The 14310-nt window shown below is 43.6% G+C and overlaps 1 protein-coding gene across 6 annotated transcripts in view; it reads right to left on the bottom strand.

Annotated features, from left to right (window-relative positions):
• Window positions 1-8829: 8829 nt before the first annotated feature.
• Window positions 8830-14310, bottom strand: part of OXR1 (oxidation resistance 1) — a 3084878-nt gene continuing 3079397 nt past the window's right edge. For all 6 annotated transcript variants that reach the window (XM_069621494.1, XM_069621497.1, XM_069621492.1 and 3 more), the window contains one exon: window positions 8830-10237. In XM_069621494.1, coding sequence (XP_069477595.1) covers window positions 10102-10237 — 136 coding nt within the window. In that variant the 3' untranslated portion in view covers window positions 8830-10101. The remainder of the gene's footprint in view (window positions 10238-14310) is intronic.

Here is a 14310-nt window from a genome sequence, read left to right as displayed (position 1 = left end):
TGAATGCCGTATCTTCAAAGGTGATGTGTAACACACGGTTGGCTCTTTGGGCTGGACCTCTGTGCACTGTATGTCTGACTCGAAGAGTAAGATGTCTGCAGATAGAAAATATGGGATTAATGAACTGGGGTTATTGGGTGCCTCTCTCCTCTTCCCTTTCTCTTCTCCTGTAGAACCCCAAAGGTTAACACCCTCACCTTAGGTAAGTGAACGCCGAGCTCTCCATCTGCCTCGGGGCAGGGTGCCGTAACCAGTTTCTTCACTGGATAAGGGTGCAGGCCTCTTGACCTCAGAGGACTGCTGTCCGTCGTTAACTGCACGAACGGTAAGTTCAGGGCACTTCAAATGTCTTAAAAGTCTTTTGTAATGATATCTCTTGTTTTGCAGGGTTCCGGCGATGGCGGGCTGATGAGAGTTGAGGATCGAACCCGCGTGAGGAATAGAAGCGCCTGGAAGCACGTAAGTAAGCGCTTGTAGCCTGCTTCACGATGCGCACTAACTGTCCCTTTTATCTTGCAGGTACAAGTTCGGAGCTTTAGAGAAGCTGAAGGGTGCTGGAATACCCACTGGATTCGGCGTGGGAAGGAGTAATGGCACGTGAGTAATAAAGTTGCCCAATGTCTTTAAACGCACCTTCTTTTGTCTTTCAGATGCGGGATGCAGCGCCGAAGGCCTCCGGAGCGTGCGAAGAGCTGGTAAGCTTTTGTCTTTCAGATGCCGGAATGCAGTGCGAAGACCTCCGGAGCATGCGAAGAGTAGGTAAGCCTTTGTCTTTCAGATGCCGGAATGCAGCGCGAGGCGTTGGTGACAGCCGATGGACCAGGTAAGAGATGCGCTGCCACTGAAGACCGTAGTGCTAACCTGTTCTTTCTTTGTCTTTACAGGTGCTGCTGAAGACTGGATTCCAGGATGGTAAGCCTTTGTTCCCTTAGGCCCAGGACCAGAAGCAGAAGACACGATGAGCGTTCTGCTGCAGAGAATGCAGAATAACGCAAAGCAAGATTCATCCATCGGGTGTGGTTTAAATAGCCTCCTGTAGTGCTTAGGTGTCTCCTTCCACAGCCACGCCTAAGAAAAGAGTTCCTGCTTTCCAGAAGAGTTCCAGTGTTCTGAACCTAGGGAGTGGCTCCTGCCCCACCCAACAGGAAAAGTACTCCCAAACAGAAGAGGATCAGGGGTTCAACTGGCAGGTAAGTAAGCAGCATGGTCTGCTGCAGGTAAGTCCACCCAAGCATTATGAGCTGGGACTGGGCACCCAGCGCTGGGACTGGGCATCTTTATGAGCCTGGTGCCACTGGCGCCAGGACAGGGTCCAAAAGGTCCCAATTGGGACTGGCTGGCACTCGGAACCGGGGTTATGGGTCTGCTTCCAAGGGAGTCGGGCAAGTCCTGATCTTTTGGAAGCAGAGATCATGACAGTCTGCTCCCTCATCCTGCACGTAATAGGGGCACTCAAGCTTTTGCTGCCTCAGACTGTATCATATGAAAAAGCAGTATCTCTAATTCACCTATCTCTGCAAAACTAGGGGTCTCTTCCAAGGAACGAGTGTCTGTTCAGTGGTGGGTGAAGGGGAAGAGGTGTACACAGATAATTATGACCAGTTTGACAGAATGGCAAAAACCCAAAACGAAGATACTGGAATACATAATAGAAGGCTCTAAAAAGGGGGGAGCAGATAATAAGTGAACATAAACAGCTGCAGTTCATAGACAAAGTGGGCCTCAGCATTGCCTGGTGTCACACAAGGCCATTAGTGAGAATAAAAGGAACAGTGTAGTACGGTGGCCAATGGGAAGGAGGAATAATGCACTGCCGTGCTGAAGGTTTGGTGGGATTCGAACAAAACTTGGTGTCCAGAATAAATAATAGCTGCAAGGCAGTCTGTGGGAAATATGTGCATGCATTGGCTTGGATTAGTGACATCAAGAGCTTTACATAATTCCCTTTGTGTTTCAGGTCAAGTGGGTCCATCCATTCGGGAACGAACACCGGCTGTGCCAAGGTGATGAGGAGTGCGGTGCTGACACGGCACACAGCTATTTTATGGAACTGTGGTGGGCATGTGGATCGAAGACCTACGCCCAGCTTCTGCCTGATTGGAGTGGGGTTTGTGCGATCGTTACACTGCACAGCCCTGCTCTGGTGGCGCCCCAAACCAGCAGTGCCATGGGGTTTGCGCTAAAGGAGCGGTCAATCGAGCTAAAGGAAAAGGTTACAGCTTCTGGGTGTTCAACCTACAGCCAATGCTAAATGGCTCCAGCTGACAAGGTACGAGTTGCTGCAACTGGCCACTTCCAACAGCAAAAGGCCTAAATGCAGTAAATGAAGAGTTGAGAGCACTAAGTTTAGTGGCTCTCCAGAATAGGTATGTACTGGACCTTCTTACTGCTATAGGAGGAGGAGTGTGCACCGCGTTCGGGAGCAGTTGCTGCACGGTGGTGCCTGATGGCAAAGCCTCAATTAGAACACTGAAAGCAGCTATCAGTGAAATACAGACACTCCACTAAAGGATTACAAGTGAAGATAGTGGGGTGCAGCCGAACAACTGGTTGGACAGCACAGCATTTTCACATGTGTGTCCGTCTGGCTTTCTGGTGTTTAGAGTGATTTTCCCAGCATTGGTCCTCATGCGCGTCACCTTCTGCAGTGGCAAAACTCTTTTTAGACATTATACTAACAAAAAGAGGAAACTTCATGCTGCCCCTGAATGTTGACAGGGTAAATGGTAAACAGGAGCACACTAACAAATTAACCAAGGATGTGAAAATTGATGATAATGAAGTTGACTGGGTAACAATACAGCCCACTGATGTGGAAAACTATGAGGCCTACTGGATTTCATGTAATAAGGATGGGCTCGGGTGTATCATCATAGAGGGACCATTGGAAAATTGGGAGGAGTATGGAGGCAATATGACTAGACTAAAAAGAGTATGGATCTGAAAAAAAGACTAGCAGAGTGGGGAAGGGGGTAGGAAAAAATTAGTTATTGATTGGTCCATTAAAATGGAATAATGTGGTAAAAATGCAAGTTCAGTGCGGCAAAAAGGCACAAACTTATCAGCTGTGGAATTAGCCCACTAAAAAGGGAGAGGGGCTTCATTGATAGCCACACTGTTCGATGAACTAGGCTGGAGAATACCCCGAATAATTGTGTTTCAAGCAAATAACATATAGGCAATAAAAGTAGGTTACAGGTAAGTATACAGATTTAACATTAGACCGAGGCGCTGTAAAAAGGCCTCAGAACCTTCACATTTAATTCAATTGCTTAGTAGCCCGCAGAGGCTGGCAGGACATTGCAAATTACACATTCCCAGGATTATATGGTAAGAAACTAACAAAAACAGCCGTTGATACTTTCGAGGTCGGAAAGCAAAGCCCCTGGGTGTCAAGGAAAGGCAGTGAATGCACACACTTTTTATAATTTGGCATATTCATTTAATAAACTGGTCTACCAACGGTTTCAACGCACCCCAACGTGGTTTCAAAATTACCACATCTCAGTCTGATAAGAGGTTCAAAGAGTTCCTTAGATGCAACAATAAAATGGCAACTCGACAACAATTCAAGGCTCTTGCAGTGTCATGATCAGTTGTGTTCCCATGGGAAACGGATGGAGATAACTGGTGGAAGATGAATAAAGATCCGCAGGTCATCTCAAATGTCTCAATGTTTTGACATTATGATGTGAGAATTGTGGGCTGGACTGCGACGTCACAGAGGGGGCCAAGGGTGGTGTGGAAAGGTTTGCAGGACCCATGTCCTTCTATAGGGGAATTATACGACTTTGCCAATCAGCTTCACATAGAGGCCTATGTTAATGTTGCAATATGAGTTGCTGCGAATTAGTTTGTATGATTATAAAAGCTTCTGTGCGAATTTCGCTTTCCCCGCTGTATCTGAGCCCAAAATAAATTAGGTTATTTCTTGCCTGGTGTACACTCCTTTTTAGACTACTTTTGTAATTTTAACTGATTAGTTCCGAGGCGACCCGCAGTACACCTGTAAGGCCCAAAGGAGGTAAATGACTTTGATGGTGGCTACAAGCAAGAATTCACAATGGTTATACTACAGAAGTATAAGGAACCTGTGGGATATATCTCTGTGCTTTACCACATCACTAAGCTGCATTTGCGCAAGAAACAGGAAAATACTTGCCCTGGCTCCTTTGCACGCCAGTACCTCAAAACTGCGTTTTTGCAACAACCAAAAATATGGCTGCATCACCCTGTCACACACACTTCAGGCAGGGTGGAACAGGGGACACACTGCAGGAGCATGCCTGTGTGCTCTGCAACATATACATGGAATTAAGTCAAAAGGCAGCGTTGCTTTGCTGAAAACCCAATATTTCTCTTCCATTCATTCTGAAACCACTGTGATGGGAAAAGCCCTGCCAGGCCCAGGATAATTCATTGTGCCTCAGAAAAACCGGGCATAATTCCTGAATGACAGGTCCTGTCAAAGTAGATTTGAAAGAAATAAACAAGAAACTTTACTTTCACTCACACGGGAACGGGTGTTCATTTTCTTTAAAATGTAGCAAACACCAGCTGTCTTCAAAGGACTATCTGAGCCTAGTCAGTTTCATATATCAATGTTCAGATAAAACTCATGTTTCCAACAAAATGACTTTAGCTGCAAAGACATTGTGGAAATCTGATGAAGCTGCCAAACCGAATTAAAGAAAGAAACGTCAGCTTTTCACCACATGTAAAAAAATCAGGCTTTTGAAAAATAAAGCAAAATGACTGCCTGTGTTTTGAAATAGCACACTGGTAAATAAAAGCTTCACAGTCTTTAGCAATATGAAGGGGTTTGTTACTGGTGAGACTGTATCACATGTGTTATTTGATGCAACATGCTTGTTTAATTTTGGATTTAAGATAAAAAAGTGAAGGATGTTAAATTCAGAGTGGCTTGAGTTGCAAAGTTGAAAAACAGGTTTTCTGCCAAAAAGGGAGGGCTATCTCTCGGCAGATCCTGGCAACCCCCTGATAATTATAGGGTGGAACAGACTTTCATCTCTGCTGGGACCCAGGACAATGATGTTCCCAGGAAAGGAAGCTGGAGGTGTGAGACAATAAAAACTTCAACCAAGCTGAGGAACCCCCATCCTGCTTTGAAGGAAATGCCAGTTGGTGTCAGCAGAAAAGAAATAAAATGATTCAGTGACTCCCATTTGTTTCTAAAGACTATTTCATAAGGAAACTTTAAAGGCTTGTATCTCGGCAGCAAAACCTTGTAGAAATGTACAATTTTTGCAGAGTAAAAGTGAATTTTCGGGCGTTAGTTTAAAACTTGGTAGAATGTATTGATACCTTGTGGATAGAAATGGTGATATATGTTGGATTACAAGAAAAGCATCCAATTGAAAATGTAACATTTTGTATACACATCCCAAATGACAATCCCCACCTCTGTATAAAGTTGTAGAATTTTTAGGGATATAAATCCAATTGAAAAGCGTAAAAAACTGGTAGAGGAGCGGAACCAGGCCTCACGGAATGGAGGTTTGGACTGAAATGTGATGCACAAAATATGTAATCTGTGTATCCGATTTGCTAAGAGGTTGCAATTGGGTAAATATATGTTTGTGGCAAAATTAGATTTCAGTTCCAGTAACTATGGGAGGTTTCTGGACACTGTAAAACTCACCACATAAACATAATTTTTCTGAAATCCAACCAGCAAAAAGCTAGGCGGAGACATTACCCCTGACCAATCCGGTTGATAGAGTGTAACGCTCACCTGGTATCCACGGGGGAGTCACTCAGCCTGTTCTGACCTCTTACGACCTCAAACCCTTCCCTGGAGGCTATTCGACTGGAGACTGGGCCTGAAACACAGGATTGGTAGAGTTTAACTCCCTATTGTCTGTGAGCTTGAACCCCTTCTTCCCCGGGGTCCAACCCTTCCCTTTGATTCAGAGCTCACCTTGTTTTTTTAGATAGTGTGCTCTCCGTCCTGCCTTCAGCGTAGGGGCGCGTTGATTGATGCGGGCTCGTTGCTGCCTAGTTACTTCACTAGCAAGAGTCCGACAGGTAAGTATAATGAGTCTTTTGAACAGTTCTCTAACTTCGTTCCTTTCCTTCCTTAGATGATGGCCGGCGTCCGGGGATGGCGGCATGCTGCTGAGATGAGTAGCGCTGAAGGTGAGTGAGAGCGCGATGCGCGATGACTCCCTTTCGTATTTGCATTGAACAGAGTTCTTTTTCTGTGTCTTTTAGGTGCCGCAACGTTTTCAGCGTGGATGCCGGTTATGAAGAACAAATGCGGTGGGTAAGGGCGGCATGCAGAGCCTCTAGATGTTGCCACGCTAACCTAGAGTGTCTCTTCCCTCTTGTAGGTGGATGAGAATTTCCGGAGACAGAGTTCCCCCAGAGCGGCTGGGATTCAGGTAAGCGTTTGAAGCTCGTACAGTATTTAAAAATAAGCGAAGATTTGCAGAATGCTTACTAATGCCTTTTTTCTGTTCTTTTCCCTTTTCCTTAGGAAGCGGTGTGCCAGGATGGGAATGACACCGCCAAAGATGCCCGCAGAACAGAAGGAGCGATGACTGATGGGCAGAAGCGCCGCAAGCTAAGGCTGTTCCTAACAGTGTTCTTGTACTTGCAGGAGCTGAGCGCAGAAGAAAGATGCAGGCCTACTGGAGACCGAGCCGAACACGGTGAGTGTCACGCTGCAGGTGCAGAAAACACAAAGCATGTTTCTCAGCCTGGGTGTGGCTTAAATTGTCTCTGGGTATCCCAGGTGCCTCTGGGCTGAAGCACACCCAAAAGACTAGACCGCACATGCAGTTCTGGGAACCGAAATATGTGGGGGCATCCATCTTGTCCCCATGAATGCACTACAAGTCCAATCCCCAATGTTATCCTATGGGAGTGAGTGTGGTCTGGTGCCACAAGCGCCAAGTCTGACTCCAAGTGGGTCTTTGGAGGGATGGAGAGGCCCTTGAGGCCCATGTAGGTGATCGTGGCCTGGCTCCAGCTTGACATCTTGGAGGGCTGGGGACATGAGGGGCAGGAATCATGACAGAGGCGGGCGTAGTAAAGCCTGCCCCAGTCATATACTGTTATGATGTCACTAGGCATTATAAATAAGAGCTCCTGACAACACACAGAAAGACACTGATTCCCGATTTCTACGCCGGCGTCCTGTTCATGTCTTCATCTTGCATTTATTCATCTAGACTCCAGATCCCAACCACAAGTCCAAGCATTGCTGATACTGCTTCAGCTAGGCCTCAATTCTAAAATAATCCAAATAACCAAGGGAAACACTGTGGTGTTTTGGGAAGCATCCTGAATTAACCTGGCTTGCTGCTCACTAAAAGCATGCATGCTGCAAACCTGCTACCCAGCTGATCTGTAGCATCCAGTGACCAGTTCAGTGCCCTCCGGTGACTAGAACTGCCCAGCTGTCTTGCCAGGTGCCTTATCGTGTAGTGACCAGAACCCTTGACTGTCCAAAATCCAAAAACTAAAAAGAGGACTGAGTATCAATAGGAACCATAGAAAACCATAGTATACCTTGCCTTGCTTTGCTTTGTTCTATCCCAGTCTCTAAGCTATCCAATTCTGACCCCAATATCTTGTTAAAATTGTCAGCATTATCTGTGAAACCCTGCCTTTGATTCCTAGTGTCAGCGCCGGTTTACCTCTTCATTTTTGTTTCGCATAGAACATAAGCCATTAGCGATTTTGATTAAATAAATTAATTTTCCATAAAGGAAACGGGGTACACCACGTGAAGAGTTACAACGGCCGCATAACTGGATATTCACTGGTGACATTCTCTTTTCCTTAGTCATTAAATCCAGTTTAAGTCACGTTTGCAATCCATTTTAAAGCCGCTTTTCTGTTTTTCACTACCTGCATTTTCCAAAAACACACCTCATTCTATCTTGCCTAACTCCCTCAGTTTAATGGCTAGAGACTTAATTTCACTTCCAGATTATACCTAAGATATATAGCTACACACCAACTAAAAATTCTATATCAGCCGTTTTTATCAAAACACGTTTGGTTAATTCCAGGCGGGAATCGAATTACTTGCAAAAGTTCCCACGTGTCATTTTGATTATAAACAGTTGTAAATCTTCCATTCAATTTCGAAATGTATGATTTTGCTCAATCCACTGCTTGTGAATGCTAGTATCTTTCCAGTGTTGCTCCAGTAAAGAATTGTTTTTGTTTTATACACATTCATCGTTTTATTCAGCCATTCCTGAGTGTCATTTTAACAATGCAAGGGTTTAACATTGCCTCGGTTTCAAATCAGTTTTTCACTCTCATTTGAGGAGGGAAAGTTAGATTTGAATTCCGTTTCCAGATTCATATTCCTAACTGCGTGCTGCTTCCTTTTATCCATTCAGAAGTGATTATTTGTGGGTTGAGGGAACATTGCAGGGGGAAATCCTAACTTTGAGTGCTATCTTTCCGAAAATCCAAAAGTGTTTCTATTCCCTGGTGTTTTCTATCTGTGTTACTAAAGGGTTGAATTAAGTGCATTACTTACATTCCTATTGTTATTATCATCACATTGGTGATTGCTGCCCCATTTATTAAAATGTGTATGATTTCTTTTGAATTTTTAAATAAATAAATATTACCTTTACCCACCAGCCTGGTTCCTGGTCCATCGTGACCCGGGGTATTTGAAAAGGGTGTGTGATATGAGTGGTGTAGCTTTCAAATATTGAATCGATATATAAATAAGCATTTCAGTCGTGCGCTGCATACTAGGCTGAGACCAGGGTGTGTCGCCTGATTGAAATCCTTAACAAACCACACAGCAATGCCAATAAATTGATTCAAATTCAGTTGTAAGTGTAGTTTGTTTTATTTGTAATATATCACTATGAACTATAGTACTTAAAATCCATTACAGGATTGTTTATGGTAAGTCAAATCCACAAAGACAATAATACTGTTGTGGAAGACCAAAAGGGACAAATGCTGCTTTTATTTACAACTCAATTTCCCTATTGTTTGTAAACATTTCATCTACAGACTAACTTCTAATCAGGAGAGAGTGCTATACATACAGACAATATAAGGAAAATGACGCCCTGTATTTCTATTCACATTCAGCATTAGCATATTATGTAGATCAGATATCTGCACCCTTTTGGAACCATAGCAGTAAACTCTCTTCATATTAATAATATTTATTTAAAGAATATAACATGTTTAAGTATTTTACAACTACATCTACTTAAGCCAACCCATTTGGCTTTTATTCCATTGCTAGAATAATTTAAAGTGCTATAAGCAACCCATCAATCAACACTTTTCTATAAGAACAAAGCTACTTTTTAACATTAATTTACAAGATAATGTACAATACTCATCCGGAATAGCTGAAAGCTCAGCACAAATTAAGTCACTGTCACACATTTAACAGCGTATTGTTTGCATAACACAAAACAAGCTTTGAATGTGAGCCGTTATTGCCACAGTGGCTTATAATAGATTTCCTGCAAAAGAGGACAATAGTTACAGATATTCTAGAGTGCCATTTCTTTCTTGAGATCACTGGACAGGAATTATGTGCATCCAACACATCTACAACATTATAATAGTCTATACATTAGTCAATGTATCATTGTGATAATGCCCAACAACATTCACAAATCTTGTAATCTTACTGCATTGACTGAACAAACTAGATCTACCACCCGTATAATCTTTTATCTTATTTAAATTCATTTTAGTTGAGCACAACATAGAAAGGCAGGAAACTGCCCAATGCAAGTACTGTATATTCATCAGTAACCACCATGTGCAAACAGCAGTATTACTGTCACCTTTTTACTGCTTCAATTTGGTTTGATTACATTATAAACACGACAAATAAAGTGTTTAATTGCGATGAATGTTGACCGATTTCATGTAATATAATCTCAAAATATGTAAAAATCAAAGACATGTAAACTCTAAAGCTATTAATGTACTGGATGGCTATGTTCAATTTATTCACCAAAACAAAATAGGGTTCACATTATTCCTCCAGGACCTGCAGAAACACTTGTAACAAATGCACAGCTTTGCGACTTTTTCCTGCAAACAGATACACAAACATATACAAAACATTTACTGAAAGGCCCATATTTCTATATCTTGTACAATGAAATCTTCCTTTTTAGAAAGTGTAGGGTTCGCAAATGTTTTACAAGAATGGCTTCTGCCATGATAAAGATCTCCATCCAGCCACAGAGCAAATTCTCCTCTGAAAGAAAAAAAACATACAATTAAACGTTTGTGGTGGGGCACAATGCAAACGGCCTAAAATTGAACACCTTGCAGAATACAGATACAAATATAAAAAAAAAATTTCATACAGATTTGTTTATAAAGACATCCTGTCATTTAATTGTGGTCGAAAGAGAATAAATCTAGAAATTCAGTTTAAAAAAGGAATTTGTACATTTCAAACGAAAATAAACAAACTTACCAAAGAAATTAACAAGTAACCAACTTGTCAATGACGCTACCAATTTGTTGACGAGCTGTGCCCACCAAAAATGACTTCTGATCGGTTTACTGAGTTTAACACTGTCAAATCTTATCTATTTATAAGTCCTTATCATACTCTAGATGTATTGTTGGGTGTTATTCTGCAATGGTTCCAACCATGGATTACTAGCAGATGCAAGACGACAGTTATCTTGCCATTCTATTCTGCAGATAAGGTTCCCACGTGGTTTGCTGCAAGGCTCTCCATTAAAAGATCTTCTTAATATTCATTTTCGTACCTGGTCTTTTATCTACCTACACGGTTTCTCTAGACACAACTGGCCAATACTTGAGATGCTTTGGGGACAGTGATAGAAATCATCAGGAGAATATTTAAGATAATTGCCTAAGGACATGGAAAAGTATGTGAGCAGCAACACTACCCAAACAAAGAGAAGCAGCAACCAGGCCAAGTCAGATGTGGTCACAGAACTCATTGTAGAAAACTGATTTCAAAGTTACAAAGGGCCCCATTACAACTTTGCTAGTCTGGAAAAAATGCCAGAAAAAATGCTTGTAATTCCGGCCCCAGCATGTTTTCCAGACTGGCAAAGCACAAGCCTGCCGGTGGAGGCTACAGATCTCCTGGTAGGCCTGACCTGCCTGCATATATTGTGCCCCCACCGTCAGATAAATGCCTAAATCCCTGGCACCAGTAATGCCGGTGATTCTGTAAATTCTATGGAGTCCTATCAGACTTCATGGTAATGGGGGAATTACTGGCTCTCCGCCACCCGTGATACCGGGATATTAAGCGGCAGAGACGGTAAGATGAGTTTGCCGGTATCCGGCCGGAATTACCGGTGGGATACCGGCAAGCTCCTAATGAGGGCCAAAGTCTTCTTTTGAAGAAAGGCCCTACAGTGCAGTATAATGCGGAAGAACAAAAGTGCAAGATGGAAGCACACGAGGGGGAAGGAGAGCATAAGTCCCCTGCCAAAGAACAGATTGATAAGATACTGGAGGGGAAGCAAAGGATGTGTTAAGCCACACTGAAACTACCCCTATTATGCAAGCGACTAGACTAATGAGGCCAGATCACTATACAGAGGGGACTTCATGATGGCAAAGGAATGCAGGGGACAGGAGATCGACTGTTTCAAAATAACTAGAGAGTGTAAGGGGGGTCTTAGTATGGGTCTTGTCATTGAATTAATCTTGAGAGAGAAACCAGAGTTTGGATAGGAGGCCCAATCTTCTGACAACAAGGATCGGTCATTGGTGCTATAGTTTCAGGCAGCTGGAGGACCACTAGAGCTTATTGAGGTGCAGCGGTGTGACAATCTGGGAGCCTGTGCATTCAGCAGTTTAAGCTAGGACTGATGCCCCTGGACTATGTAAGGTTTACTGGGAAGTGTGAGACAGGCATGACATCAAGAGATGACGCAGACAACAGAGGTAACAGTTTTGAAAACGTTTATTAAAATATCAAGATGGTTGTAACGCCTATCTTGTCCTATAGCTATGGTGGGGATTGCCCTACCTAACAAAACTAAGGAACGTTTATGTCCAGAAGTCCAAAACAAAAGTATGTCTGTGTCAAAACCTAAGCTTGTCCTCATTTCTAATACCCAAGTGTAGTGCAGGGATATTTTAACTCAAAATAGTGTCCAAATGAAAGTCTGGAGCAATCTCCAGCTCCCTTTCCCAAGTTCAGGATACAGTTAAAAAAAACAGTGTTCTCAAAAGGAGCTTGGGGCTCTTTTCCTCAGGCTGCAGGCACTGGCTCACCAAAACAAAGTTTCAAAAGAGTTTGTGCCTCTCTTCCCCACGTTTTGAGCTTGGGTTCACAAATACAATGTTATCAAGGAGCTCAGGATTCCCTTCCCCAAGCTTAGTGTCTTATTTCACCAACAATCTCAGAATGTCCAATAGGAGCTTAGATCCCTCTTTCCCCAAGCTAGTTGTACTGCTTCAAAACCAATGTTCAACTCTTTCTGGTTTCTAGGTTGCTTGCCCAATTCCTTCTAATTTGTTGGGGCTCCCTGGTCTAGGTGCAGTTGACAGACCGCATAGTCCACCCACTACAGGTCACGCAACCAGTTGCCTTTACTGAAGCACTTTATCCCCATAACTTAGGATTGCTGAGTTACCTTGGAGGATTCAAATCCAACTCTAACTTTCAATTCAGTATTTTGCTGTTCCCCTCGGCTGCTCACTTGCAGAAAACACTTATCACACCATTTGTGTTTCATCTGAGGCTTTCGAGAACATGCTGCCTGCAAGCGACCACTCCGATACAATGTTGCTTCACCAACTTTCAAACGTGCATCAGGTTCCTCTCATTCATTGGAACTCACTGCTTGCCCACAGACATCCCTAGACTGTGGCTTCCAGTCGGGGAACAAGCATCTCTCGGGCCCCAGCGCAGGGACTACAAACTTGCGTGGCTCCCTTCTCTCGCTCTTCCCGGCTCCTTGGAGGCACGGCTCCCTCATAATGGCACACTGCCACACTGTGTCCTACTACAGCGTCTCAGCGCTCCATTCCTCTCCAGACTTCTCGTGGGCTGTACTGGCCTGCCTGCTCCTCTTCCCCACAGGCTAAACGCTTCCCACAGGCTTCTCGTTCTTCTCAGGCTTCCCCAGCTTTCTTCTGCTGTTAGTGGACGCCACCTTTTATACACTTGTGAGTCTATAATAGGCTGCAGGTTTAAAGTCTCACGCTCAATTGCCTGACCACAATTAGTCCAATTAAAAGGACATGCCTGACCTTCAGCTCTATAGCCTTCAGGCTCCCTCTTCTTTGTCTCAGTACTATGGTGGTGTTTCCCATAGTTAATCTTCATTACTCCTGCGGTTAGTTTCTTCTTCTCAGTTCTTAGTCTGACTTCAAGGGGAAAAGTAAGATATGTGCAACATTATCCTACAAAGGTTCAGGGAGGTTAAGGTAAATCTTAATGGCTCAGGGAGGTTAAGGTAAACTTAGGAAACGGGGGATACCATTTGTCGCCCTCTGGCACCCTCTCCCCAATCTCCTCCTGCCAAGGCGATCCTCCCTCGCTAGTCCACCCCCAGTGTCGGGATCCACAAGCAATTGCCCTTCCCTGGCCACCTGAGCCGAAGATCCCAGTGGAGTGAAAGTGAGAGTACTCTCAGGTTTCTCACATAGTTAGCCGAAATACTTGGCCCCAAAGCCATCACAGGTTCTTAATACAGATGGTACTTGGCATTGTTTTGGCTGGTCAAAGCACTTGCAAAATAGTGAATTTAATAAGTGTCAATGAATGTGTCCACAGAAAACTAACACTAGAAGTAAAACTTGAGATTTTTGAAGGACAATGGAGGCAGCGTATCACCTGTCAGGAGGGAAGAAAGAAAACAAGGGGTGTCATTAACCATGCCAGGGTGGGTGAATCAAATACCATTTTCTAAATGGAAATGGTAGTCCTAAATCCAAGAGTTCAGACTCTCTAGAAGGTAAGGTTACTGGGTTGCCAAGGACAGCACCAATAAAGTCTCTCACAGCCTCAGGGAGTTCAGCATCATAACGCACCTCTTTCCCTTAGTGGGTGTCAGAGGCTAAGAAAAGCAACATAAGACATGAGATAAAATGAACTGTGTGTGATTCAAGGTTGAAATAGGATCGAACAGGAGCGTCTATAACACAACAGTGATATCTCTCAATACAACCGTGCAGAGATCCTGTGGGAACACAAAACCAGCGAGGGAGATACAGAAAAACCCTAGTTAAATACAGGAGCATAGTTCGGAGTCCAAGTCTCCTAGTCCAAAGAACAGTCCAATCACAGGGTGCAATCACCCTGGAAGGGTTCGCAAAGTCTGT

This window comes from Ambystoma mexicanum, chromosome 5q (assembly GCF_040938575.1).
Source record: "Ambystoma mexicanum isolate Mex_15411 chromosome 5q, UKY_AmexF1_1, whole genome shotgun sequence".
In the NCBI taxonomy this organism is placed as follows: Eukaryota; Metazoa; Chordata; class Amphibia; order Caudata; family Ambystomatidae; genus Ambystoma; species Ambystoma mexicanum.
The sequence above is the reverse complement of the archived record's forward strand: the minus strand, read 5'-3'. Positions and strand labels throughout refer to the sequence as shown.